Consider the following 27318-nt stretch of genomic DNA (forward strand, 5'->3'; position numbering starts at 1 on the left):
TCACTAAAATAGATTTCTCTAACTATCTTTTTATAAATTGCCCCTAACCCTCACCCCATGTTTTAACATCAGTCCTAATATCAAAAATATCTCTTCTTACAAAGTATTTTATTATTATTTTAATAAACTAACCACAGATTAAGGTCAACTATGGCTTAACAAAAGAAGCCGGGATGTTAAATTCATTCTCCAAAAGTACAGAGGAAGGAGAAAGAATCACTTAAATAGGAAAAAAAAATTATATATATATTTATATATATAATGTTTTTGATCGTTGGGTCTTTTCCTTTAAAACAAAAAGTCAATAATGTAAATTGCTTCCTACAGAAACACAGCAGCAACAGATGGAAGTGCTCTGCTTAGGTTTTTGGTTTTGTTTGAAACAGTCTGGCCAAATGTGTGTCCTTCCTGTAACCCCTCCCAAGGCGTAGCTGACCCTCGCATATGGTTATTGTTAAGTAGTAAAAAAGATCACCTCTGAGTGATTCACCCGGCAAAAATGCAACACACACAGCTACTCTGTTCTCACTTGTTCTGTTCTCAGAGGGATTTTTTTTTTTTTAAATAAAATTAAAGTCTTTCTTAAAAAAGGAAAATCAAACTTTCCTAACTTAGCTGAGCTCAGCCCTCATAACATAAAAGGCAAACAGGGGGCAGCCAGCAACTACCTCTCAAACTACACAAGATGACAGAATTGTTTAGAAGAAAGTAAAACTGAAGAGGAAAAGGATGCCCCGTCTAAGTTGCTCCCTTTGCCATCTCACGAAGCTGGGGTTGAAACTATCCCTCTTCCTTATCTTTCCAGATCTTTTGGGAGGAAGAAATTTATCCAACCCTCAATCTCTACCTTAATTCAAATCAACAGTAAATTTGTGCCTTTCCTCAGTTTCCCTCCACACTCCCAGCTCCGCCACCATGTGCTTTTGTTCCAACCTAGAAGAACTTTGGTCTGTTTTTTGTTTTACTTACTGAGGACTTCCTTTCCCTGTTCCTCTCCCAGGCTCCTGCCCACCTCCCACCCCAGCACACCAAACCTTCCCCTACTACTTTCCCTTAGGTCATGAGGTGGTACTCAGTTGTTTACCAGACAGAAGCACCATCTTTCTCTCCATGAGACCCCCAGGTTCCATCAAGTTCCCCCAGGTACTCTGTCAGGGAACAGTCCAGCCCTTGAGGCAGTGGCTAGCCCTGACCTGCGCTTGCTAACGTGGCACCACTCCAATGTGTACCACACACTTAAAGGTTTCTGACCAGGCTCCCAAGAAGTTACTGCGTTTGCCCACTTCAATACGGAGGCTAGGTCTAGATGAGCCAGTTAATTGAGTTTAACTTTCTTTGTTTAGCCCCCTCGCTCTCCAGGGTCCTGCCCACTCAGAACCTGTGCACCAGCAGCTCCCCAGGTGGCTCCCGTTCCCTCCTCCTCAGTTCTTCCCTGTAACAGCAGGAGCAGAAGTTGTTTGTCTCAGGGTGTCCGTAGAAGCTGCAGTTCGGCTGTTTGCATTTGGTCTGGGTTGGGGGGAGTCCCTGGGGACCTGTGGCCCATCCATCTGGCTCCGGGGGCTCCCTGTAACCATTGCTATAGGAATCAGCCACGCGGTAGGCAGGTGGTAACAATGCACCCCTGTGAACTGCATCCTTGGAGTGACTGCCTGGTTCCAGAGAAGGGATGATGTCCTGGTGTGGATAGGGCCGCCCTGCAGGGCACTGTCTGGGGAAGGTGGCATATGGTGGCAGGCTACCCCCACATGGGCCCCCTGCCAGCTGCCTCCGGGGCTCCTGGCAGTGGACTCCACCCCCAGAAGGCCTGGGGATGGTGAAGCCCCCTGGGGAGCCAGTAGAGAATGCCACTGCCTTGGGCTCTGCAGGAGGGGCAGGCAGCTGCTCCTCCCCACCTTCTGGCTCGGGCTTTTTGGCTGGAGGAGGCCCACTCACGACCCCTCCATTCATGATCTTCCTCTCTGCTTCCTTCTGTTTCTGCTCTGCCAGGAACCTCTCCTCAGCATCGGCAAGGTAGCGCTGTATCATCTCCTCCTGGTACTGGTGACGGTGACCCATCTTCAGGGTTCCGGCAAAGATGAACTTCCCCTCCCCTTGCATCGCGATCCTCATGATGCTCAGGCTTTGCATCACCTCCTGGCTGTACTTGCTGCCCCCATTCCCAGCAGACTCGGACGTGGGCTTCTCTGCCACGGGCCCATCCCCTGCCGCCTCCTCTTTGCCGCCCTTCCAGCTCTTCAGTGAGCTTTTCTTCTTCTTCTCCAGTGTCTCAGTGCCACTGCTCACCCCTGGCCCTGCTGCCACCCCTGCAGGCTTAGAACCCTTGCTGTGCATCAGGCCTCCCATGTTCTTCTTGAGCTTGCTGCCCAAAGTTTTGCCAAAGCTGCCCAGCTTGTTCGCCACAGAATCTGCTCGCTTCTTGTCCTTCTCCCGATCCCGTTTTGCCTTGTCCTTCCGCCGGCTGCCCTCGTTGCTGGTAGAACTGCTGCCAACAGACTCCTTGTCTGACTCGCCAGACTCGGGAGTAGAGCGAGGTTCATCTCCAGCTGAGGCCGTGGGGGACTCAGGCTGGGCCAGAGGTGCCTGCAAGAGAGAAGAGCAGTGCTGTTGACAGTTCTCCCATGGGTCTGGATCTTGCTGAGAGCCCAGGGGTCTTTGGGCCACCCAGGAGCTCACTGGGCTCTTGGCACCTGTTGCCAAGCAAGAAACAGTAAGAACAGCCCACCATCCATTTTTTTAATGGGTGACTATTTAAGTCCAGGAAAGGGTCACAGAAGCGGGAGCTAGTCTCCCATGGTGCTTTTCAGCAAGTCCACAGGCCAAGATGCACCTGATGTTTATCCCACCTGCCACAATTGACTCCCCTCTGTAACAAGGACATATCAAAATGAAACCTAACAGGCTCAGCATGGTAGCCTAGCGGCTAAAGTCCTCGCCTTGAACATGCCAGGATCCCATATGGGTGCCAGTTCTAACCCCAACAGCCTTGCTTCCCATCCAGCTCCCTGCTTGTGGACTGGGAAAGCAGTCGAGGACAGCCCAAAGCCTTGAGAAATGCACCCATGTGGGAGAACCTGAAAGAGCTCCTGGCTCCTGGCTTCAGATCAGCTTCAGCTGTTGGAGTCACTTGGGGAGTGAATCAACAGACATATGATCTTCCTCTCTGTCTCTCCTCCTGTCTGTATATCTTATTTTCCAATAAAAATAAATAAATCAATCTTTAAAAACAATGCCTATGTTTTTAAAGAAATGAAGCCCGACTGCTGCTGGCCGTACTCTGGGGTGAGGACGGAAGAGGTTTTACGGACATGATGATATCCTTTATTATAAATCTCTCTAAGCCCTAGCTGTCCAAGCATTTCTCAAAGAACCAGCTCTGACCACTATCACGCCACAAGCTTTCCTACATTCAGTACTGCAGTTGACCAATCTGTCCTTCTGCCTCTCTTTCTGCTGTAGCTCAGAACTCCCATGCTCCGGAACTCTGAGCTCACCTAGCTCCTTCTGGCATCACAAACAAAGGTGTAACTATAGAGGGCCAGGGACAAAATAATGACAATCTCAAAAAAAAGTCCAGGAAACATCCTTTAAACAATGTGTTTTAGTATCAGAAAGCAGAGCAAGGCTGAAGCTAGTATACAGTGGATTCAGAAGGTACCACTGGACCAGCGAGCTCTCTGTGTCTCCACAAAGAACACACATAGGCAGAGTGACGGGAGAAGTCTTCACCTGTGAGTCGGAGGATAGGGGGATCCACTTCACATTCATGTAGCTATGCAACAGGTGCAGTTTGACCTCTAGTGACAGACTCACACTGTGGAAAAGAAAAAAAAAAACACTTAAAAACCTACTATGACCTTCTAAAAACACAGCTAGAAGGGTGGGTGAGGACTATGTGGCCTGGTAGTCAAGCCTGGCTGGGCTTGAACTGCAGCTCTGCCCATCAGTGAGCTGCTTTATGACCTTGAGCAAGTCACTGCAACCTCTCTGCGGTTCATCCGGGGTTGACAATAGGCACGCATAATAGTATCTATGCTACAGGGTTGCTGGGAAAGGGCTGTTGAGAAAGGTTGTTGAGAACAACAACAAAGGTTGTTAAAAAGGGGCTCATCAGCACAGTATCTGAACATTAAACAGTAGCCATAAGTATTTAAAAGGAAGCTTTGACGAGTTAGTGTGAACTAATTTTTAAAAAAGCTATGAACACTGGATGAGAAGCACGGCTGCTGGGATTAGAACTAGTGGCCACGTGGCATCCTGGTGCCTGCCAGGCAAGGACTTCAGCCGCTAGGCTACTGCTCTGGGCCCTGAACACTGAATTTTTAAACCAAGCTCTCGGCTAGGGCCCAGCTGCAGGGGCCCAGAAAAGGAAGAGCTATTTCGTTCATAAGCTCTCCCTGGGGAGCTGGAGGGAGACAGGAGAAGGCTGTGTAGGCTACAGGGAAGTGGATGGAAAAAGGGTGGCTGGGAGGGAACTTCTTCTTGCTGCCTATTTAAATTCCAGAATGTGAAAACCTAGAGCCAACTATTTGAGTTAACTATGTAAAATCCCTCTCACTTGGGCAATAAGAAGTGTGATTTTTTTTAATCTGATCACTGTTTGGGGGATTCTGGGATGTGTCAGTGCAGGAACAAACTTCCTGTTGTCATACAAAAACAAGGTGAGAGCCCAGCATCTCCTTTCTCTTTTGGAAGGAGAAAATGCAGCTGCATAACACTAGAGTCTTAATACCTAACCTATTTTTGATCCCTCTAGTTCCCAAAGTTGCCGAAGTTGGGATGTGACTGATTTGCCTCTGAGTTGAAGAAAACTCCCCGGCGGACAGATGTGTGTAGGGGATATCCCAGCCACGAGGTAGATGGAAAAGGTAGGCCTGCCTCACCTGGCCGGTCGGGCATTGTCACTTTCATCTTTGCCCCACTCCCAGCCTTTTCCAGGGTCCACAGCAAAGTGCAAGGGCAGCAGCTTGTGCTCTGAGTCCATAAGTGGGATCACAGCTGAGAAGGGAGAAACATGCCATCAGTGAGTCTCCTTGAGGAAAAACGGCAGCTGAGCATAGAATGACTTCACTAAAACCATGCCATGGTCTCAAATCCATTGTAGGCACTTCCACTTGAATTACCCCTAGCACTAAAATCCAACAGGCAGGGGTGGAAGTTTTGCCCAGTAGTTAGGACACTGGTCTCAGATCTGAATGTGATGCCCGCCTCTGCTCCTGCCTCCAGCTTCCTGCTAATGCAGACCCTAGGGAGGCAGCACTGACGGCTCAAGCAGTTCCTGTCACCCACGTAGCAGACCTGGATTGAGTTTCCAGCTAAGGCCCAACCCAACCCACCACTGCAGACATTTGGTGAGCGAATCAGAAGATGGCAGTGTTAAACTGGATAGTGCAGAAGCAACTCACTGATGACCAACCTGTGAAGCAGACACTTCCATTGAGCAATGTTTGGAATGCCAAATCACCCTGACCTTATTTCTGTGCAAAAGATCAGCACTTGCCATGATGAGTATCTTGTGTTATGCATCACACACATGCGCAAACTGAGGAGCTGCCACCTTCTCCTATCCCTTGTACCTAAGATATATAAAGCCTGGTGCTGGCAACCATTTCCCTCACAGTTACCCCGCCATGTGGAAGCGGTCCCAGGCCAGTTTCCGCCAGGAAGCAGTCTGTCAGACTCTACTCTAATAAAATCCTTTGCCTGTACTAAAAGCCTCTCTCTTTCTCTCAAGCTAGTCTGAGTGCTTCTGAACGTAACAGACATCTCTCTCTGGCTCCCTCCCTCTCAAACAAACACTTTAAAAAGTTAGTCTACACAATGTAGGCCTGTTCTTGCTGGTTAGGTGTAGTCAGAGATTTCAAAGCTATTGTTAAGACGGGGCCACAAAGCATATAGGTTAAACTGGCACCTGCAATGCCAGCACCCCATACAGGGGATCAGTTAGGAACCCCCACTCTTTCACTTCTGATCCAGCTCCCTGCTGATGCAGCTGAGAAACCAGAAGATGGTCCACGTATTTGAGTCCCTGCCACCCATGTGGAAGACCACGATAGAGTTCTAGGCTCTTGCCTAGGGCCTGACCCAGCCCAGCCATTGCAGCCATTTAGGGAAGTGACCCAGGAAATGGCAGATTTTTCTCTCTATATAACTCCGGTTTACAGAGAGACAAACACAGCAAAGCATCACTAGAAGGGCCTATGACCTTAACACATAAGCTCCTACTGTATTCAGAAAGGAAATGTAGGCTGTTTTCCCAAGGATTTTTTCTTTTAAATTTTAAAATCCTGGTATATCTTTAGTAAAAGAGTGTCAATATGTACTGTCTAGACTTCTATGTGTTTTAATTCCTCCAAAATTACTCCTCATTTCTACTTTTCCAAGTATAAATAACACAGCCCAAAAGATACCAGGGACAGACACTTCATTCAGTACCTTGTTCCTTGGCATTCTCCTTCTGTTCCATGGACACAAGTGCAGAGAAGTGGGCCTGATCATAGGCGAGCACCAGAGGAGAGCGGTGACACTGGCTGGCTGGGACTTCCAAGGGCAGATAGATTCCTCCAAAGGGGATGGGAGCAAATGCTGCAGGAAACCATGAAGGTTGTTATTGAGGCAGTGTGCTGGCCTAAGAGACAGTCACTCCATTCCATTCTGCCACTGGAGTCCCTCTTCTTTGCAACTTATTGAACAATTTCCTCCTATAAACCTGATCAATGAACTGTAACTGCTTTGCTCGGAATCTGAGAAGTTTGCATTGTTCTACTTTACATCCTTTTCTTCTTCTTCCTTCCAAGGGCCGATGCATCTCCTTTCCTGCCCCCCCCCCACCTGGTCCAGGGCTCTGTGAATAAAGCTGCTCACCTTCCCCTCCAGAGTCCCTCAGCATGGTGTCTGCCACGACGACTATGGGTCTCCTTAACACATGAGCGAGGACAAAGACGTGGAACTCTTCTAGGCTCTCATATACTGGCTCCTCTGAACTCTCCGCCCTGGAGGTGCAGGAGGGAAGAGAATGAAAGGATGCAGGGGCAGGGAAGGGGGTGGGGAAAGGACAATAAAACAAGAGACCTCTGGAGACCAGGTGTTCGAGTAGGGAAGACCAATGCCCTCTCCTGCCACTAATACAGATGATTATTTTATGCTACCATGACTTCCCGTTCTACTTCACAGATGGGGAGAAGACTCTGGGTTGAACACTGTGTTAGGAGTCTGGAGGTAATCCCATCTCTCAACAATCACCCTGCTGCTCAACAACCTCTTTATGCAAGTCTCCTTATGCAATAGCCTACACAGCAGCCTACAGCTGTGCACCCTCATCCTGCGCACCCACCATAAACATCCCTGTACCACACTATTTTACCAAAAAAACCCCTTCTTATAGCCCTTTATTTAAAGAATAGCCTTACAAACACCCAGTTGCCTAACCAAATATTTGTTCAATATATATTGTTTTTGATCTTTCACCTTAATCTCACCATTAATCCCTGGCCTCATAAATTCCATCTCCTAGGAATCCTCTGGCCTATCTTCAATCCACCACCCTATTCACATCATTGGCGCTCTTTCCTGACCTCTACAGTTTACTCTAGCCTCACTGTCCTCCACTTTACCACCTGTTCTAGTGCCCATTCAGGCACATTTGGTCCTGTTATGCTCACACTCAAAATTCAGTGGTTCCCCAGGCCCTCAGGCGATGCTGTTTGACAACGGATGCTTGTTACAGATTTCTGGGATTTATCTCACCCCAACTCAACTGGACTTTCCTGGAACAGAAGTCCAGAAATACACATTTTATATAATTCTCCCAAATTATTCTTATATATGCCAAAAAGTTTGGGCAGGTTATAATTTTAACCTTCCATTATGTTAGATTTCAAAATTTTAAGCCTATTAACCACATTAAATTAAGCTCTCACATCTCCACAACCCAGCTCCAGCAGCTATAAACACATGATGAATCCTGTTTCAACTACACCTCAATCTGTTTCCCAACAACCCCTATCCCCATCCCACTGGATTATCTTGAAGCAAATTCTAGATGTTATATATTTTTGCCCATGAATATTTCAATTATGTTCCAAAAATAAATAAATAAAGGACTCCTTCCTTAACTTTAATGTCATCAATGTCACACTTAAAAACCAACAATAATCGAACAGATATGGTTTACCTCTCCCCAACTGTCTTATAAATGCCCACATATTTCCATTGGTTGTTTCAAGTGCATTTAAATGTATAGGTTCCTTTTTCCTTTTTATTTTTCTTAGATTTCACTTCTTCAAGATACTGGGTCATATGTCCTACAGTTTCTAAAAGTCTGGCTAAGATATGGTTACTATTTCGCAGCCCACAAAAATGTGGATTCCCAGCTTCTATCATTTTACACCCTACACTCTGTATTCCAATAATAATGGACAATTTGCAAAGCTCTAAAGCAGAATGCTGTTAACACTTCTGCTCCTCGTCATGGCTCTTCTTCTTTTTTTTTTAAGATTTTATTTTTATTATTTTTATGGCTCTTCTTTTAACACCCTCTCAGCACAGAGTCCTCTAAACGTTGGGGTTTAGAGGACTAGACAGTGGCGCTTCCACAATGCAATAAGGGCTCTGTAAAGATTACCTCCTTCTCCCTGACTTCAGCATACTTACCCACCACAGTTGGCTCCATTGGTACCTAGATGCATTCGGGGTTCACTTGAGGCAAGTTTGATCAGTTCATTCCATTCCTTTTGCCATTCATCCTCTGTGTATACCAGTCCTGACTGTGTGACAAACAGGAAAGGGACATCAAGCAAATGAGAGGTAACACCGATTCCAACTCACTCATTGTTCCCTGACTCTGATCTCTCAGTCCTTGGTTCAGAACTGTTCCACAAAGACAACTCTCTTTCTCCCTTTCACAGTCAAGATCCATAAAAGAATAATCTGTGATCTTTCTCATATTTCTTTTTCTTTTCCCTTTCTTTTCCTTTTCTTTTATTTTTTTCTCCAGACAGAGAAGTTTTAATTGTGAAGTGAACAGGTGAGTGTGAAAGGAAGGAAGGGGAAAGCACCTCCCGGGAGGGATCCGGGAGATGGGGTGCTTCTTGAAAACAGAGAGGGAGAGACACTCTCTCATATTTCTCTGTCTTCTATTATTTTTGACCCATTATAATCTGACTTCTGTTTTTGTCCTCTACCTACTTCCCTACCCTCTCATATACCACTTTATTTAACTGACTCTAGCAAAGGGGAAAAAGTGATCTTCTAACTGCAAAATATACTCTTTTCTTGGGTTATCATTCATAGATTCCATGCGATTTATTTTCTGGTTAATTTAATAATCTTTTAAAAGATTTATTTATTTTATTTGAAAGGCAAAGAGACAGACAGTGAGACACAAGGAGAGACTCCTTAACAACTGCTGGTTCACTCCTCAAATACCGCAATAGTCAGAGCTGGGCCAGGCTGAAGCCAGGAACCACAAAGAGTATTAACTACAACGGGCATCCCACAAAGGTGGCAGGGCCCAAGCACTTGGCCATCTTCCACTGCTTCCAAGGCACATTACAAAGTAGCTGGATTGGAAAAGGAACAGCTGAGATTCAAACCAGCAGCAGCTAATACTCTGAGACAAAATGTTGGTCCCTTATTTTCCAGTTTAGACATATTTTCCTTTAGCTTCCATAACACTACTTCCACTTACTGCTCTGAATTCTGCCTACCCTCCCCAAAATATTGGTATTGTGGCAATTATTTTAGCTTTGATTCCCTTTTGGTGACTTCTGCCATGATAATCCCATCCACTACCAACTATGTGCTTATGACTCAACTCTTCCTCTCTAGCCCTTTGAATTGTTATATTTATATATCCAGCTGCATACTGAAGGCTGCCACCTGTCCATGCTACCTCTATTCTGTACACACAATCAAAATGGGACTCCTGTCTCTACCAAAACACTCTTTTAAAAATTTTGTTTACTTATTTGAGGGACAGACCTAGACCCAGAGTTCCCACCTACTCCTCAAATGTCCACAAGGTTAGAGCTGGGTGAGGGCTAAAGTCAGGAGTTAGGAATATAATCCAGGTCTCCCATGTGGGTGATTTCAGTTATTTCAGCCATCAGTGCAAGCTCTTAGGGTCTGCATTAGTAGGAAGCTGGAGTTAGGAGTCAAAATCCACCAGCATGCGAATACAAAGTACCACTGTCTTAACCACAAAGCCAAAGCCCACCTACCACACTCTTTCATATCTCTCAACTTCTGCATGTGGCAGCCCACTCCCTACCCACCTATTAAACAATTTTTCAGCTTGTAGGATGCAATTCAATGTTCTATTCTTCTATGAAAGTCTTTCCTAAATCTGCCTGGTAGATCACCCACTCATTCCTTTAGGCCCTACCTCCCCAACTGCCAAGCAGGCCCTTTATTACAGAGGCGGCCATACCTGTTACACTTTGTTGCAACCATGCCCTTATATCCATTTCCTCCTACTATTCTTAAAGCCTAAGATCCTGTCTTACGGTAGCATGCTCAGTGCCTATATTGCTGCAATAGTTTTTTTTTAAGGCAAAACTATGAGTGATTTCAATTTTTAAAATGCTAAAACAAGTTTCATTTTGATTAAACATAAAGAACAATGCACAGGTTTTATATGAGATACTGTGGTCACTGTGAGAGGCACATCCAGAAGGTCGTTTGCACCTTCCTCTGGTCTCTATCGGCTTCCTGTTTTAATGCACACAGCCACTAGGTGGTGTATACTTCCAGCTTAAACATGAAAGCAAATGTTATTTGGCTTTTCCAAAATTCTAATACCATCAAGGCGGTCCCCCAAAAATCAAATCTACTTTTGTTTGGTGTTTGGAACTACAGAATTGAAAGAAATCTCCTTAGAGCATCACTCCCTGTTCTCACACCCACTCCAAAGGCAGGGCACACGCCTATGAATGTCTAAGCAAAGACATGTATACAGGCCACATTGCCAGCATGGAGCTTTCATGGTGCTGAGCCAAAGCAGTAAAATGATTGCTCCTGCACTAAGCATTATTTTCTATACATAAATTCCCACTTGAAATTTTAAGAGAAGGGGCAACTGACCAAGAACATAACTTTTGGTATCTCCTGGCTAAGTAACATCATAATCTAACTTCTCTTCAAAATAATAATTGTGAGAGTAGGCATTGTGGCATAACTGGTTAAGCTGCAGCTTGATATGCTTGCATACCATGCTGACACACCAGTTTGAGTGCTGGCTTCTCTGCTTCTGATCCAGCTCCCTGCAAACACAACCAGGAAGGTATCAGGTGATGGCCCAGGTGCTTGGGTTCCTGCCACCTACATTGGAGACCCAGATGCAATTCTAACCTCTTGACTTCAACCTGGCCCAGCCTCAGCTGTTGTGGCCATTTGCAGAGGAAACCATGACATGAACATATCCTCTCTCTCTCTTTGTTAAACTTGTTTTTCAAACCAATCAACCAATATATATTTTTAAAAGAGTTATTGGTTTTAGTTTGAAAGGCAGATCTTACAGAGAAAGAGAGACACAGAGAAATCTTCCATCCTCTGTTCACTCCCCAAATGACCAAAATGGCCAAAGGTGAGCCAGCTGGAAGCCAGGAGCTTCTTTGGCCCATCCTTCACTGCTTTCCCAGGTTATAAGCAAAGCGCTGGATCAAAAGTGGAACAGCTAGGACCCAAGCCAGTGATCATATCAGATGATAGCGCTTCAGGTGGAAGATTGGCCTGTTACACCACTGTACTGGCCCTAGTAAGTTTATCCTTTACTTTTATTCATTTTTAAAAAAAGATTTATTTATTTATTTTTGGTCTTGGTGTGGTAGCCTAGTGACTATAAAGTCCTCACCTTGTAATCGTTGGGATCCCATAGGGGCACTGATTCTAATTCTGCCTGCTCTGTGAACCTTCGAGTACCCTGCTTATGACTTGGGAAAGTAGCAGAGGACAGACAAAAACCTTGGGACCCTGCACCTGCGTGGGAGACCCGGAAGAGGCTCCTGGCTTCAGATCGGCTCAGCTCCTTTCTCTGTAAATCTGACTTTTGAATAAAAATAAATCTTAAAAAAAAATAAAGGAGCTAAAATAAATCAAAAAAAGCTTTTAAGCATTTAACATATTTGTAAGGGCTGAAGATGAAAGTCCTTAAAAATTTGTATAGCTTTGGGGCCCAGCACAGTAGCCTAGTGGCTAAAGTCCTTGCCTTGTACATGCCAGGATCCCATATGGGCACCAGTTCTAATCCTAGCAGCCCAGCTTCCCATGCAGCTCCCTGCTAATGGCCTGGAAAAGCAGGATGGCCCAAGGCCTTGGGACCCTGCACCTGCTTGGGAAATCTGGAAGAAGCTCCTGGCTCTTGGTTTAGAATCAGCTTAGTTCAAGCTACTGCAGCCACTTGTGGAGTGAATCAGTGGATGGAAGATCTTCCTCTCTGTCTCTCCACCTCTCTGTATATCCAACTTCCCAACAAAAATAATATTAAATAAATCTTTAAAAAAATGTGTATAGCCTTAATAGAATGAAGAAAGAAAGGAAGGAGAAAAAGAAAGATTTCAACCTAGCTCCTGGAATGATCCTATCAATGACACAAAAGGCTATGGAGCAATGATCGGGTGCAAAGCACAATGTTAGCTCTCCTGTCCCTAAGTCTTATCTTTCCCACCTCAATTCCCCTGGCTGCTTCGGAAGGCACTTACCCTGTGCTATTAACTGCATTTTTCTCAACTTTCAGGATTTTATGGGGAATAGGCCCCAGGAGACAGTTTCTTCCCACAGGCATTAGGCAGCTTTGGTAACGAGCTATTTCCACCCAACATTTCCTACCTCTTTGTTCTGCTGAGTTTGCTGCCATCTCCAGCGTCTTTTCAGTGCTTCCTTCTCTATCCCCTTCTCCATCAGCGCATACAAAGCTTTCCGGAGCATCAAGTCCCGATCGTGGAAACCCCACATGCCTGTAGCAAGAAAGCAAGGCAGTAAGACACCTTACATTGACTGAGTTCCACTTCCTAACTGTGATACACAGCCCCAGGCTGCGGTCAGGCTCAGAGAGACTGCTGCTGTGACAACAGGGATGAAGAAAAAGCAATCTGACTCTGGAGGTTCAGGGACTTTGAGAACTGCAAAGTGGGGAATATACTACAGCCCACCAGCCACCAACAGGAAGTCCTTACTTCTTAGGCAATTGGCATCAAAGCTTAAGGAATAGCTGAGTTAAGTGAGCCATTTTTAAGCTAAGCGCAAATAATATCTTCAGCAAGCAAATAGACTCAATAATTTAAAGTATGTGCCAAAAAATAATTTAAAGAAAACATACTTCCATACACCCCAACAGTTACTAGTTAAGTAGATTTACACACACACTGAGCTTTATATTGCTGTCCACTGCTGCTCATTACTCCCCGGGGTTAGCTCTCCTGGGGAGGCCCCTAGTAATTCCGTGTCCTCCTAACTCCATGAAAAATCAGGCTGAGCTCTCACTTCTCCTGTGCCCACAACAAACAGTCGATCACACCCCACCTACCTACCTCCCAGACCCCAGACACACTCAGTCTTGCTGTGAACCACCACTATGGCCTGAGATCCAGGTTGGCTGAATCAAGTTCTACACATGAGATCTGACTCAACTGCTTCCTTTCTACAAGCGAAGGAGGATACGCTTCAAGACTCACCAAGAGAGGCCGCGTGCAGGAGACAGTTCCCATCTCCAGTAGTTGCCAAAGGAAGCAGCCTCTGACAGGTGGGGTCCACACTCACCCACCAGTTCAAACGCCCTGCAAAAACACAGGAGCAGAAAAAAGATTTTCATCCAAGAAGACCATCTCACATCCCCCTTAACTCAACATTTTTATTTTCAAGATTTATTTATTTATTTATTTTTTGAACGTCAGCATGACAAAGAGAGATACAGATCTTTACTCCCTGAAACAATTACAATAACCAGGGCTTGGCTGGGCTAAAGACATGCGATAGCAACACCACCTGGCTCACACAAGTGACAGGCAGGGGTCAAGCACTTGAGCCTTCATTTGCTGCTCTCCCAGTTGCATTACCAGGGAGCTGGATTGGAAGTGGTGCAGCAGGACCTGAAGCAACGTTCTAACAGAGGCTGCCAGTGCAACAAATGGTGACTCAACCTACCATGCCACCACAGTTTCTTCCCCTATTTCTAAAACTGATTCCAAATCAGCATCTTTTAGACTTTCCAGAATAAAACCATCAGTCTCTTATACTTCATCTTGACTTCACTTATGTCTAATCAGCCAGAATCCCATGGGTATATGGTTTGATCAGTGGGTCTTAAGTAGGGACAGCTTTGTTCTGAGGGGACATCTGGCAATGTCAGGGCAGTATGTTTGTTTGTCACATCTGGTAAATAGAGGAGCTCAGGGATGCTTCTAACCATAACATAACACATACGGTAGCTTACACAACAAAGAATGTCAACAGTGCCAAGGTTAGTGGTTCAGTGATAAGGCCATGGTCAGAGGTTAAAACTGTGCTGGCTACATGGTCTGGCTCTGATTTCCTTTCTCTGGTCAGGAGACCAGTAAATCCTATAGCAATGAAGCTCAGCATGAATATATTAAGAGAAAAACAAAATCAGTTCTGGGCATGTAGGTCTCCCATGTCTAACATCTGCATATATGAGACTTAACATGTTAGCATATGTGTGGTGTGACTTTAGAGACATGAACAATTAGACAAAGTACATAAAATATTCAAGAAAATGAGTATGAATTCTATGGCTGTCTCATAATTGTCAACCACCATTTACATGAAGAAAATATTTCATGAAGACAGTTTAGTAGTTTTTTGAACTACTGAAAAGTCTCAAAGACCAATGCTGTGGCATAGCACATAAAGCTGCCAGCTGGGATGCCAGCATCCACCGTGAGGACCCTCTTCTCAACCTGGCCATTTAACTTCTGACCCAGCTCCCTGCTGATAGGCCAAAGAAAACAGCAGCAGATGGCTCAAGTGTTTTGGCTCCTGCCCTCATAGATGAGACCCACAAAAAGCTCTGCACTCCTGGCTTCTCCAAGGCCGGGCCATTGCATTCATCTGGGGAATAAACCAGTGGATGGAAAATCTCTCTCTTTGTTACTCTGCCTTCCAAGTAAACAAAAAATGTATATTTTTTAAAGTCTACAGAAAGAAAAACTGGTCTATATGTCTAGTCTAGATAACATTAATTTTAAGTTAAAAAAAGTTCCAAATACATGTATATGTCTAACATAGATGGGAACAAAATGAAAAATAAAAACTTTCATTCCATGCCCCTAATTTCTACCTCTTTCTCTGACGATAGTTTTAAAAACAACCGACTAGCCCTCCTAGAACACCCAGCAGTCTCACCCTATCACATGAGTTACTTTGAACAGCAGTTTAAAACAAACACAGCTATAAAGGTAAACAAACTCAAGAGGCAAGCTCCATACAAATAAATTTTAACCTTTCGCTTAATCAGTACTGTGCACTACCTATAGCACTGTTCTTTTCTGTTCACCAGGACTCAACTGTAATTAGTTGTATTTTTTCCCCTCATATTGATTTTTAGCTATTGATTCCTAAGCCTTTCATATGTATGTCTGGCATCCTTCCATCAAATAGGAAATTTCCAGAGCAAAGCGTCTCATTGCATCCATTCTCTAACTTCAAAGAGCAGCCCTGCTCAGTACCTGCTTATCTGATTGACTCTTTGACTACAGTCAGATCACACACTCACACCGGAAGCTCCTGATCAGGGCCAGCCCACTGACAGCAGAGGGAAGGAGAAAGAGAGGAAGTACTACTCACGGACCTGCCTGTTCCAAGGCCACCAGCATGGACTGCTCAATGAGGTCTCTCTCTATGAAGCTGCGGAAGTCTTCATTATACACAGTGAGATCTGGAAGCTGGAAGGCACAGATGGGCATTTCCAGGGGGTGCTCACTGCTCCCCCCACCCCCACCATTGGAGGAGACATGGGACCGGGCCAGGGAAACAATGCTGGAACTGGCGTGGGAGATGCCCCTAGACAGGCGTTTTTCTGCAATGAGAAATGGAGTCACCTTAGAATACACACAGCCCACTCAGAGAAATTTCCACTGAAGTGCTGGTGGTTACTGGGTTTCCAGTCAGGGAAAAACTGAGTCTGCCTGCCTACTGTATTTCACAGTCCTTTTCCGTCAAGCCAAATGCACATGGAGAATTACGGAAAATAGTATTTTTGCAAACACATTAGCAACAAGCAGTCACTCCTCCTACTCCTGCTTGGAATTTGCTTAACAAGCCCCTTCATCTTCTCACAACTCTGTTTCTCAACATAAGCTCCCCATTCACTTAACAACCTGGTCATTCTGTGTAGGAGGAAAATGGAATATAGGAAATGTGGCTTCAATGAGCTAGATTTATTCAAATATTCTGCTAATTTTCAGGATTTTAGAATGTAAAAAGGATTTCTAGTATAGAAAAGAAAAACTAATGACAGATCCTACACACTTGGGAACTTTCCTCTTTTTCACAGTAATATCTAAAGTATCTATCACAACTGTGCTTAATATTCATATTATCAGAAATGTGTAGGGACAGTCAATTATTAATATGCTGCAGAGGAAAACAGTAATGTGGAGAGTGCCTGAGATCATTTCATTTGTCTTGAATACATGGCACTTGAAAGTCTCTGGCTTAAAAAAAAAAAAAAGTCAAAACAGTACCAAGAGTTATAAAATGCTTGTACAAAAAACTTGCTTCCTCACTCAACATTCCATTTCTTCCCCAGAGGCAAACTCTTGTATCCTTCTAGAAGTTTCATGCAAACCAAAGCAGAGACAGCTTTTAGAATCATCTTTCAAAACACAAATAGGAGCACTTTACACACACTGTATTTTATCTTAAACTTTCTGAAAGATTTTAGATTTTTCCAACAGTATATCAAATTCTACCTAATTCTTTCTAATGACTGGATAATTAAAATTTATTTAACCACTGCTTTAGTAATGGACATTAAAAACTGTTCAAGTTTTAATTACATAAAATAATACAATAGTACACTGCGTGTATATGTTTATGTTTTTATCTGTTAAAAAGATGTATATATATACATAGTATACATACGATATATTCCTAGAAGGACATAGCTTTTTTAAATGTCCTAGACGGGGCAAATATTAGTAAACTACCCTACGACAGCAGAGAGTAGTGTTCTGTCTTATTCTGCCCATTAGATATTATCCTCTTCTATTTCTGCCACACTATGTGAAGCAGGTCTTTATACAGGATAACAGTCAAGATGCAGAAGGCGACTCAAGCACCTGGACAGACCGAGGTCTCCTCCATCTGCATGTGCCAAGTGAAAAGGCAAAGAAATGAAAGCACCTCCACAGGATCATCAACTTTCTGTTGGTATTTAGCAGTCCTTCTGACCCCGCTTTCACTCTATACACAGATCTATCCCTCAGCCACCCCAGTACCTTGAATGATGTCATCCTGCCGCTGGAGCACGGGCCGGGGAGGCCGAGCAGCTTCTCTATCAGGACACCCTTTTTCAGGGCTCCTGGAGCCACTACTCCCTTCGCTAAAGGGTGGGAGCAGGTTCCCGGCATGGACTTGTCGCAGCTGTTCGAAGTCACTGAGAGCGGCACTCACGTCCCAGTTCTTTCCTGTGAAGAGATAAAGTGAAACGCCAACTGTGTATGCACGAGTGAAAGGGAAGCTATGGAGACACAGAAGGATCAGTCTCGCCAGCCTATCAGAACCAGCAAACACAAATTCTTGCACACGTCAGTAGGTCTTCTTTTCCTTATCCTGCTCCAGTGTTCTGTGTGAAACTTGCACCTCAAATACCCAATTACTGATTTATTGTCTATTTCCTCAGTAAGTTCCCTGAGAAGAGAAACTTCCTCCCTATGAAGAAGACTCCCTAGAGGTCTCCTAACCTAAAAGGGAATCTCCTTTTACAAGTCTGAGGGGTAAAGTGCTTTATCCAAACTCACAGTTAGTGTGTACCGAGGCCAAGCAGGATTCAAGTCCAGTTTCCTAACGATAAGAACCAAAGAGATTTTAGCCTTTCTTTTTTTAAATTACTTTATCATTTATTTGAACAGCAGAGTTACGGGGGAAACAGAGAAAGAAAAAGAAGGAGAAAGAGAATGAGAGAGATCTTCGATCCACTGATTCACTCCCTAAATGGCCACCTCAGCTGGAGCTGGCCTGGTCTGATGCCAGGATCCAGGACCTTCTTCAAGTTCTGCTACAGATATGCAGGAGCCCAAGCACTTGGTCATCCTCCTCTGCTTTCCCAAGTCATTAACATGGAGCTGGATGGGAAGTGGAACAACCAGGACACAAACCAGCGCCCATATGGGATGTCTACATGGTGGGTAGAAGCCTAACTTACTATGCCACAGTGTGAGCCCCTATAGATTATATAAGGTTATGGACATGTGCAATTTTCTAGTGAAAGACTTGGCAGTACCTATCAGCTTGTCAAAGGGAACTATACGTTCCTCAAATTTAAGAATTACTAATCTAATGAAGAAAGGACTCCAAAAAATAGATTTGTCACAGCAGGTTTTTCTGTTGCTTTCTCAAGTTAAATTATTCAATTAAAACATAAATGTGCATAATTGTTCATATTTTTTTCTATTTTATCTGCTGTTGTCTTAATTCAACTCCTATCACTTAGTCCCACCTCCAACCTACTTGAACAAATCCCATGAGATTTTTCTAAAGCTCAGTTTTGATCATTTTAGTTCCATGATCAAAATCTTTACCAATGGCTTGGTACAGTTTGAACCTGATTTGTTTCTCAAACTTTGGTAAACACTTAATCCCCCAAATCCTAAGTTAATGGTCCTGGAGGATGGAGGCCAGGTCCAGTTATGGTATCTGGAAGGTATCTAGTGGAAGGTCTTCAGACCACTGGATGCATACTCTCACTAAAGGGTTAGGTATAAAAGCCAGGTTACCCCAGACTCCCTGCTTCCCAGTCAACCAGTGATCCATGCTCTGCACACATCTGGCCATCCACTGTCCTCATCAGACATGAGACCAAGGAGACCACCAAGTCTTGGACTTCCAAAATGACGAGCTGAAATAAAATTCCTTTCTTCATAAGTAGTTTCTCTCAGGTAAATGTCATAGTGATGAAAATCTATTAAGTCTTTACCACTGCCTACAGAATAAAACCCACACTTTGCTAACACTCATGGCTTCCTAAGATCTGGTTTACTTTTCCACCCACTTTTTTGTGTTTTAATTTCCTGATCTGTAAAAATATGAATGATGATAAATAGTTATTTCCTGGAAATATTATGAAGTTTGAATGAGTTGCAACTTCTCAGAATAGTGCCTCGTTCAGAGACAGCACTATTTACTTATACTAGTACTGCTATTTTTCTTCTTAGTATAATTCTCTGGTTAAGCTTACTTTTTATCCATGCCTGATGATCTTACCTTTAAGTCATGACATGCTCCATCTCTTCAAATCCCTTTCCTCACCCGGCTTGTTACCACCATTCCCACCTTAGGCATTTTCATTGAATATTCCCACTGCCTCAAAGGCTCTTTGCAATTTCTCCACACAGACACTCCCTCCTCTGCCTCGGGTACTTGCTCAAATGTCATCATCTTCGTAAGGCCTACCCCGACTACGTAATTAAAACACATAGCCAGCCTCATCATCCCCCTTACCCTTTTCCATTACATCTACCACCTTATGACCTACTTTTTTATTAGTTAGTTACCATACTTTTTGTTTACTGACTGTCTTTCCTACTAGAATGTAGGGGGTTAGGATTTCTGATGGTTTGCTAAACAAATGGAAGATTTGTGTCCTCAAAAGACACTATGGAGGACTACGTCCTCATGACTGAATGGAAGAATGACATATCTTGAACACTATGTATTTCCAAATGTCTGTAAAGCCCCTTAACAATCAGCATTTCCAAACTGAATGCCCACCATCTTCACGGTCTCTGATTCATGTTTCCTAAATCAGAAATGATATAATGGCCTCTATGAGGTAGCCTAGTGGCTATAGTCCTTGCCTTACATGCAAGGGATCCCATGTGGGCACTTTTTCATGTCCCAGATGCCCTGCTTCCCATCCAGCTCCCTGCTTGTGGCCTGGGAAAGCAAGAGAGGATGGCCCAGGGCCTTGGGACTCTACACCCACGTGGGAGACCAGGAAGAAAATCCAGGCTCCTGATTTCGGACTGGCTCAGTTCCAGCTGTTGCAGCCACTTTGGAAGTGAACCAGTGGATAGAATATCTTTTTTTCTGTCTCTCCTCCTCTCTGTATGAATGACTTAAAAAAAAAAAAAAGAAAAAGAAAAAAACAAATTGATATTCCTCAAGGCCCAGAGATTTCTATCATTTTCAGCTCTTAAGATCTCATCTTTCTCTTCCTTTATCACCCAGTTGAGTTTCAGGAATGTTCAGATTCATTCCTTCTTGTGCATTTTAACTGCTCTGGCCCAGTTCAGGTCCTATTAATTGTCACTAAGTCTTGAGTATTTCAGGGGTAACCTCTTTAGCCTCTCTATTTCTAATCTCTTCTCCTCTCTTATTTGCTCTATAAACATAGGAGATTTTTTAAAAAACTTTTTCTTTTTTTGAAAGGCAGAGAAACAATGAGAGATTTTCCACCTGCTAGTTCCCTAAATGCCCAAGAGCCAGGTCTCCTATGTGGTGGCAGAACCCTGTTCCTCCATGGTACACATCAATAGGAAGCTGGAAATGGAAGCACAGCTGGGACTCAAATCTATGCACTCCAATACAGGATGCAGGTGTTTGGAACAGCGTCTTGACCACTGTGCCAAATGTCACCCCTAAAATTCATTTTTTTTCCCCTAAAGATTTATTTTATTTCCAGTGGAAACGCAGATATACAGAGGAGATATATAGATATACAGAGAGGGGGCAGTGACAGAGAGGAAGATCTTCCATCGTATGATTTACTCCCCAAGTAGCTGAAATAGCCAGAGCTGAGCTGATCCGAAGCCAGGAGCCTGGAGTTTTTTCTTGGTCTCCCATGTGGGTGCAGGGTCCCACGGCTTTGGGTCACCCTCGGCTGCTTTCCCAGCCACAAAGAGAGAGCTGGATGGGAAGTGGGGTCGCTGGGATTAGAACCGGTGCCCATATGGGATCCTGGCGCTTGCAAGGTGAGGACTTCAGGCTATTGCACTGAGCCCCCAAAGTTCACTTTTAAAGGAAAAAGAGGGAGAGGCATAGGGAGTGGCAGAGGGAGAGAGAAAGAAAATAAAAATGAAGGCCAAGTCCTTTGATTCCTCTACATTGTATTTATCTACTTCTCTTTCCACTGTTAGGCTGTAGCCCAAGTTACCATCATCTGTCTCCTGAACTTGGCAATATTCTTTACTGCTTTTGTCAGTGATCACTTCCCGACTTACTCCGTACTCTACAAACAGTACTAAAAACTTGAAGTGAATCATGTCACTCCTGGATCAAGATCTTTCACCAGCTTTTCAGCCCAGTGAACTTAGAATAAAATATAAACTTCTTACTATGGCCAACAAAGCCAACTCCTCCCATATGCTGTCTCCTGCCTCTCAATCCAGTTTTCTGGCAGTCCTCATCCTACTTCACTGACCCGTAATTTATCCCAAATGCCAAATTCTCTCTCCCACTGGGCCCTTCTGTATAAACATTCTCTCTTCCATTCCTTTTCTTATTATTCCTGCTCATTCTTCAGGTTTCAGTTCAACTCTCACTTCCTCAAAGGCCTTCCAGATCTACAATGAGCACACTCACAGCACCGCAGCTTCTTTTCACACACGTGCATGTGCATCTGCATGTGTGCGAGTGTAAACAATAACGTATGACTGTAAACAAAGTCAGTCTGAAAACTGCCTACATCAGATCCTACGTGACCTCACTGAACATCAGTTCCCAAAGTTATAACACAGGGTGGCTATGGGGACAAAATAATGCATCTCAAGTACTTTGCATATCAAAAACTTAGAGGTATTCAACAACTGTGATAAGAAGACTGGGGAACGGTTAAGATTGCTTTATTTTTGGCTTCTGTGTTTTTTTCTTTAAGGATTGTTCTATTCAAAAGGAATTATTTGAATTAAATTTTGAAGGATGCAGAGAATAATGGATGACCTTTCAGGTTGAAAATGACCAAATGTGACAGGGAAAGGTGATAAGAAATGTGGGGAAAAGCAGAGGAACTCAAAAGTTACGCTAGGGCCTGGTGGGGTGGCCTAACAGCTAAAGTCCTCGCCTTGCATGCACTGGGATCCCATATGGGCGCCAGTTCTAATCCCGGCAGCTCCACTTCCCATCCCGCTCCCTGCTTGTGACCTGGGAAAGCAGTTGAGGGTGGCCCAAAGCCTTGGGACCCTGCACCCACATGGGAGACGTGGAGGAAGTTCCTGGCTCCTGGCTTTGGATCTGCTCAGCATCAGTCATTGCAGTCACTTGGGGAGTGAATCATCAGACGGAACATCTTTCTCTTTGTCTCTCCTCCTCTCTCTATGTATGTATCTGACTTTGCAATAAAAATAAATCTTAAAAAAAAAGTTATGCTAAAAAATTGCCCCTTCTCCATGTGCTTACCAGTTGTGCCATTATATATTCTTCTTCATTAAAAAGCACTTGTTAATTAAGACGCTAAAGAATACAGCAGATTTGACTCCAATCCTTCAGGGCCTTGAAATCCAGAATACTCAAACACACACACACACACACATATATATAGATAGATAGATACAGTATCTTCTTGAAAACCTTAAAAAATCCAAATTGTTTGAACTATAAACATCACATCTTTCTTTGTCTTTCTTACTCTCCCCTATGACTTCTTACCTTCCAGGAGATCTCGGGCCAACCCTGGCTCTGCTCCTGTGGAACGGACAAAATCCGACAGGAGAGCATCCATGTCCAGGGTCATGTGATCATCAAGTACTTTCAAGCAGCCGGATGCAGGCAGGACATAGATCAAAATTTAGCCTCCACCTAAGGAGGAAGTAAACACATAAAACTCAAATTACACTACAACAGAATAATCAGAGCCCAATTTCAGCAACTTTCTAACCCAATGGGGAGACTAATTATCACGGTTCATTCATTTCAGTTTAATTGTAAACTAAAACAGTTCAAGATGTATTACGAAGACTAACATTTAGAAAAAAAATAACATTTAGCCCCTTAGCTCCTATTAATATTCCACCAAAAATAAGGTCTTGATTCCTACATCAATCACAAATCGATACAACTCTGAGTAAAGCTTTTTTTCTGCTTTTCTAGAATATTAATTTCAACCATGAGTTTGCTTATGAAAATTAAAAAGAAGGCAGCAGATCATCAATCCAAAGAACCCCCTACCCGCAATGTTCTTGAACATGGCACCTTGCTTATTTTCCTCCTAGCATTTGAAATTCTTTGCAGTTAAGCTGTCTAGCAACCTTCTCTAATACACACATTTCTTGAAAGCAGGCAGCCTGTGCATTCTATTTACTAATGTACGCCCAGCAAGCAGCACCAGGTACAGTGTTCGCACACAGGCCCTCAGTAAATATTGTGGAATAAATGAAAACTGTGCACCAGATAATTTCAGGGTTGACTAGTGATCTGACAGTAGAAGACATGGGAGAACTGATTGCTAAAACTAAGCAAAACTCCTGGAAATCAAATGAGCTATTTGGCATAACAAGGGGAATCCCAAAGGTTCATAACACTAAGGTTACCTCTGCCCAAGAAAAACATGATCTCAGGAAAACGAGCCTACCCCACACATGTCTTTTTATACTCAGGAGAAATGGTTCAAGCGAACACCAAAGAAAGCAATCACTTGCAAAAGATCTCTTCTTTCAGACCTGACTGGTTCAAAGCCATGTCCCTGACCCCGGTAGGCTGGCACCAGCCCAACATTCCTGAGGTTGACAGTCCCAGCTGAGGAAGCAGTAACAGTGAAGGACGATCTCAGAGGCAATTCTGTTTGGTTTCCAATTCTCTGTTGGAAGAAGACCCATTCAGAAGGTCGCCAGGTACCTCCTTGCTCTATCACACCCACCCTTCCCCTGCCAAACGACAAAGGTAGAATTACTGAAGGCAATAGGTGATGATGCAAAAATCTCTTCTCCAAAAGAGCCTACAACCTATAGGTGATTCCCAGCAACGCTTTCTTATAATGTCTTTCTCTACCCCAGGACTCAGCCTGTTCAGCAGCAGTATCAGATCCTGATATTCTGCATTCCTTAGAAAGAATAAAAAAATAGACAACAAGGGTTACAGAATGTGGGTTAAAATTCACTAAGCCAGGCCTGGCGCAGTGGCCTAGTGGCTAAAGTCTTCACCTTGCACACACTGGGATCCCATATGGACGCTGGTTCTAATCCCAGCGGTCCTGCTTCCCATCCAGCTCCCTGCTTACGGCCTGGGAAGGCAGTCAAGGGCGACCCAAAGCCTTGGGAACCTGCAGCCGCATGGGAGATCGGGAGGAGGTTCCTGGCTTTGGATTGGCGCAGCTCCAGCCATTGTGGCCATTTGGAGAGTGAATCACCAGATGGAATATCTTCCTCTCTGTATATCTGATTTTTCAATAAAAATAAATATTTTTTAAATTCAGCGAGCCACTAATCTGATAACATTAGTATTTGTTTTCTAAAAAGACCCATTCTATTTTTATTTGAAAAGCAGATTTACAGAGAGGTCTTCCATCTGCTGATTTACTCCCCAAATGGCTGCAATAGCCAAAGCTGAAATGATACAAAGTCAGGAGCTTTTTCCCGGCCTTCCATGTGGATGCAGTGGTCCAAGCACCTGGGCCATCCATCCTCCATTGCTTTCCCACGTCATAAGCAGGATCTGGATGGGAAGTGAGGTAGCTGAACTTAAACTTGCACTCTCAAGGTATGCCAGTGCTGCAGGCATAGGACTAACTTGCTATGCCATGACACCTGTCTAGTTTTTGTTTGTTTGTTTGTTTGTTTTTTAAAAGAGATGGTACATGGGTATTCTCCCTTACACCGCTCTAGTAGTACAGATTCATGACAGGGGAATGATTTATTTCTATTGTAATCCTAACATTCAGCAAAGCATCTATAATACAGTATGCAGTCAATAAATGCCTAATGCATAAAGGATTAAGCAACTAAGTGAACCCCCATACTAGCCACCAGTACATCACTAACCTGAGCTTAGCAGCTCAGAAATTCTAAGGCACTACCCTGGTCCCAATCCTATCTCTCAAAGTCTTAGAAAGTCTCCGAGCAGACATCAATCATATCATTACTCACACCACTCTCATACAATTTCTACCTCCATCCATTTATGTGCGAAAGCGTCAAACATCTCACAGAAAAATAGAAAAGATGACGCACATTTTCCAAGTCCCCTCTACTAATTGAGTGACTTTAGTCAAAGGTGACTCTTTTCTTTCTTTTTTAAAATTTTAGATGATGTTTACATAGTTGATTAGGGTGAGAAGGGTCCAGGCATAGGGGAAAGTAGGTGAGACCATTGTTTCCAAATTTTCGTTTTCTTCTTGTATCAGGGTAAGGGTAGAGATAAGGGAAGAAGCTGCACCCAGCCTCCCAATCACCTCAGTACCAGGGGATGGGGAACTGACTGATGTCATCCCAAGGTCTCTGATGTGGAGCGTGCTCCAAGGGTTCTGGTTAAGCAGTTTCGATAGTTCTGAAATGCTGTCGATCTTGCCAATCCATGGATGAGGAATCCTTCCAACGTCCACTGGCTGACACAGTCCACCCCAGAGTCTCCATTTGCCCAGATATTTGCTATCTATGCTTGGCTGGGATAATTGATCAATATGTTCTGCCCTTATTCCTCTGCCATGGCACCAATGTCCTCTGCTGGTTCCAATGTACTGCCAAATCTTCCATCTGCATCAGGGTATGCCACCCACTGCTCCGTCAAAGCCACTGAAGGAGGACCAGTTCTGACACATGCACTCCATGGTCAGATCACAGATCCTGCAATTCTCCCCATGATTGGGGTTCTGAGTCTAGTGGTTCAGTCGGGGGTATCCCCAAAGAAACTTTGTCTGAAGTGATCCCAGACCTGATTCTTATATGAGCATGCCAGTTCAGGGCCCAGCTCTGTCTGTTAAAAGGTGCCTCTTTCATAACCTGGACTTGGACTACATGATTTTCAAGAAGATTCTTTCCAGGTCTGAAAGAGGATCTCCCTCAATTGGGTTTCATAAACTATGAACCTCACATTCTGGCTCAGTCTGACTGCTCTCAGTGTCTAGCTTACTTTAATTTCCATTTCCAATTCACCACAAAGGGCTACTAACTAATAAAGAACTTTTGGCCCAGGATACCTCAAACTGAAAATATCAATTCATGAAATGAATTAGGTCCCTTCATCCTAAAAAACTAAATTCCTTCAAAATCAATGACCACTCCCTTCTCTAACAAAAGCAAGAATTCCTTCTCCAACCCCTTTTAGTTACTGCACTGATCATAGCAAAAACCTTAAAAACATATATGATCAAAAACTACAAATATAGCTTTTTCTCTCTTAAAAAAAAAGTCAAGTAACAGTGAAGCCACTTAAATAATTTTCCGAAGGAATGTGAGAAATATACAATAAACACACAAACAGCAATCAGCAAAATGATGCTCAGAAGAAAGAAAAGATATCAAGCCACAGGCTTGTGGGCAATTTTCCAGACATAAACTTCCAGGCGGGGAAAATGAGAAATGTCAAAGTCATGGCATTACAGCCACACATGTCAACATGGCAGGTTAAGCTATTAAAAAAAAAATTAGAGGCCAACAATATCTAGAAAGACTTGCTCTGCAGCAGAAGTTTAAACTCTGACCAAACTTCTTGGCAGACATGCTTCTACCTGATGTCTCCAGGTGCATACCATGGACTCCACCCTAACCTTACCCAACAGGTGAGGACCTTGCTTTTGTTACATCACCACTAACACCTGGTTGAGCTTCTCCAATTCTAAATAGGGCTATCAAAGCCAATGACTCATTCGCAGCCTGTGCCTTTCAATGCACAGGAAGGAAAAAATAAACAAAAACAAAACAACAACAAAAAAATCCAGAACACTGGCTTTTAATCTTCAAAATACACACAGGATGCACTCAAATATTTCATTGATTGGTATATAGATAGATCTCATTTTAACTCTCAATCTTTTAATCTTCCAATTGGAATGGCCTTCAGCAATTATTTAATCTAATGACTGCCCTCCATGCAAGAATCCTTCTATTGCATTTCTGACAAAAAAAATCATTATCTCACTTGAATACAAGCTCTGAAAGTGAACTCAATCCTTAGTCACGATGTCCATTTTATTGTCAGAAAACTTCAATAACAGAAACC

General features: G+C 43.7%; 1 protein-coding gene across 3 annotated transcripts in view; it reads right to left on the reverse strand.

Moving 5' to 3' along the window:
- Window positions 1–263: 263 nt before the first annotated feature.
- The window catches only part of OTUD7B (OTU deubiquitinase 7B), a 57223-nt gene continuing 30168 nt past the window's right edge, over window positions 264–27318 (reverse strand). For 2 of the 3 annotated variants that reach the window (XM_040998345.1, XM_040998346.1), the window contains exons 2-12: window positions 22816–22965; window positions 17451–17639; window positions 15800–16027; window positions 13668–13769; window positions 12823–12950; window positions 8650–8762; window positions 6862–6989; window positions 6433–6582; window positions 4881–4995; window positions 3727–3811; window positions 264–2580 (exon numbers count right to left, since the gene is read on the reverse strand). In XM_040998345.1, coding sequence (XP_040854279.1) covers window positions 1372–2580; window positions 3727–3811; window positions 4881–4995; window positions 6433–6582; window positions 6862–6989; window positions 8650–8762; window positions 12823–12950; window positions 13668–13769; window positions 15800–16027; window positions 17451–17639; window positions 22816–22900 — 2532 coding nt within the window. In that variant the 5' untranslated portion in view covers window positions 22901–22965 and the 3' untranslated portion in view covers window positions 264–1371. Of the gene's footprint in view, window positions 2581–3726; window positions 3812–4880; window positions 4996–6432; window positions 6583–6861; window positions 6990–8649; window positions 8763–12822; window positions 12951–13667; window positions 13770–15799; window positions 16028–17450; window positions 17640–22815; window positions 22966–27318 lie in introns of those variants that run through there. The other variant, XM_040998347.1, reaches the window with a different exon arrangement.

Source organism: Ochotona curzoniae, unplaced genomic scaffold (genome assembly GCF_017591425.1).
Source record: "Ochotona curzoniae isolate NIBS_2020 unplaced genomic scaffold, NIBS_Ocur_1.0 scaffold_1037, whole genome shotgun sequence".
Taxonomy (NCBI): Eukaryota; Metazoa; Chordata; class Mammalia; order Lagomorpha; family Ochotonidae; genus Ochotona; species Ochotona curzoniae.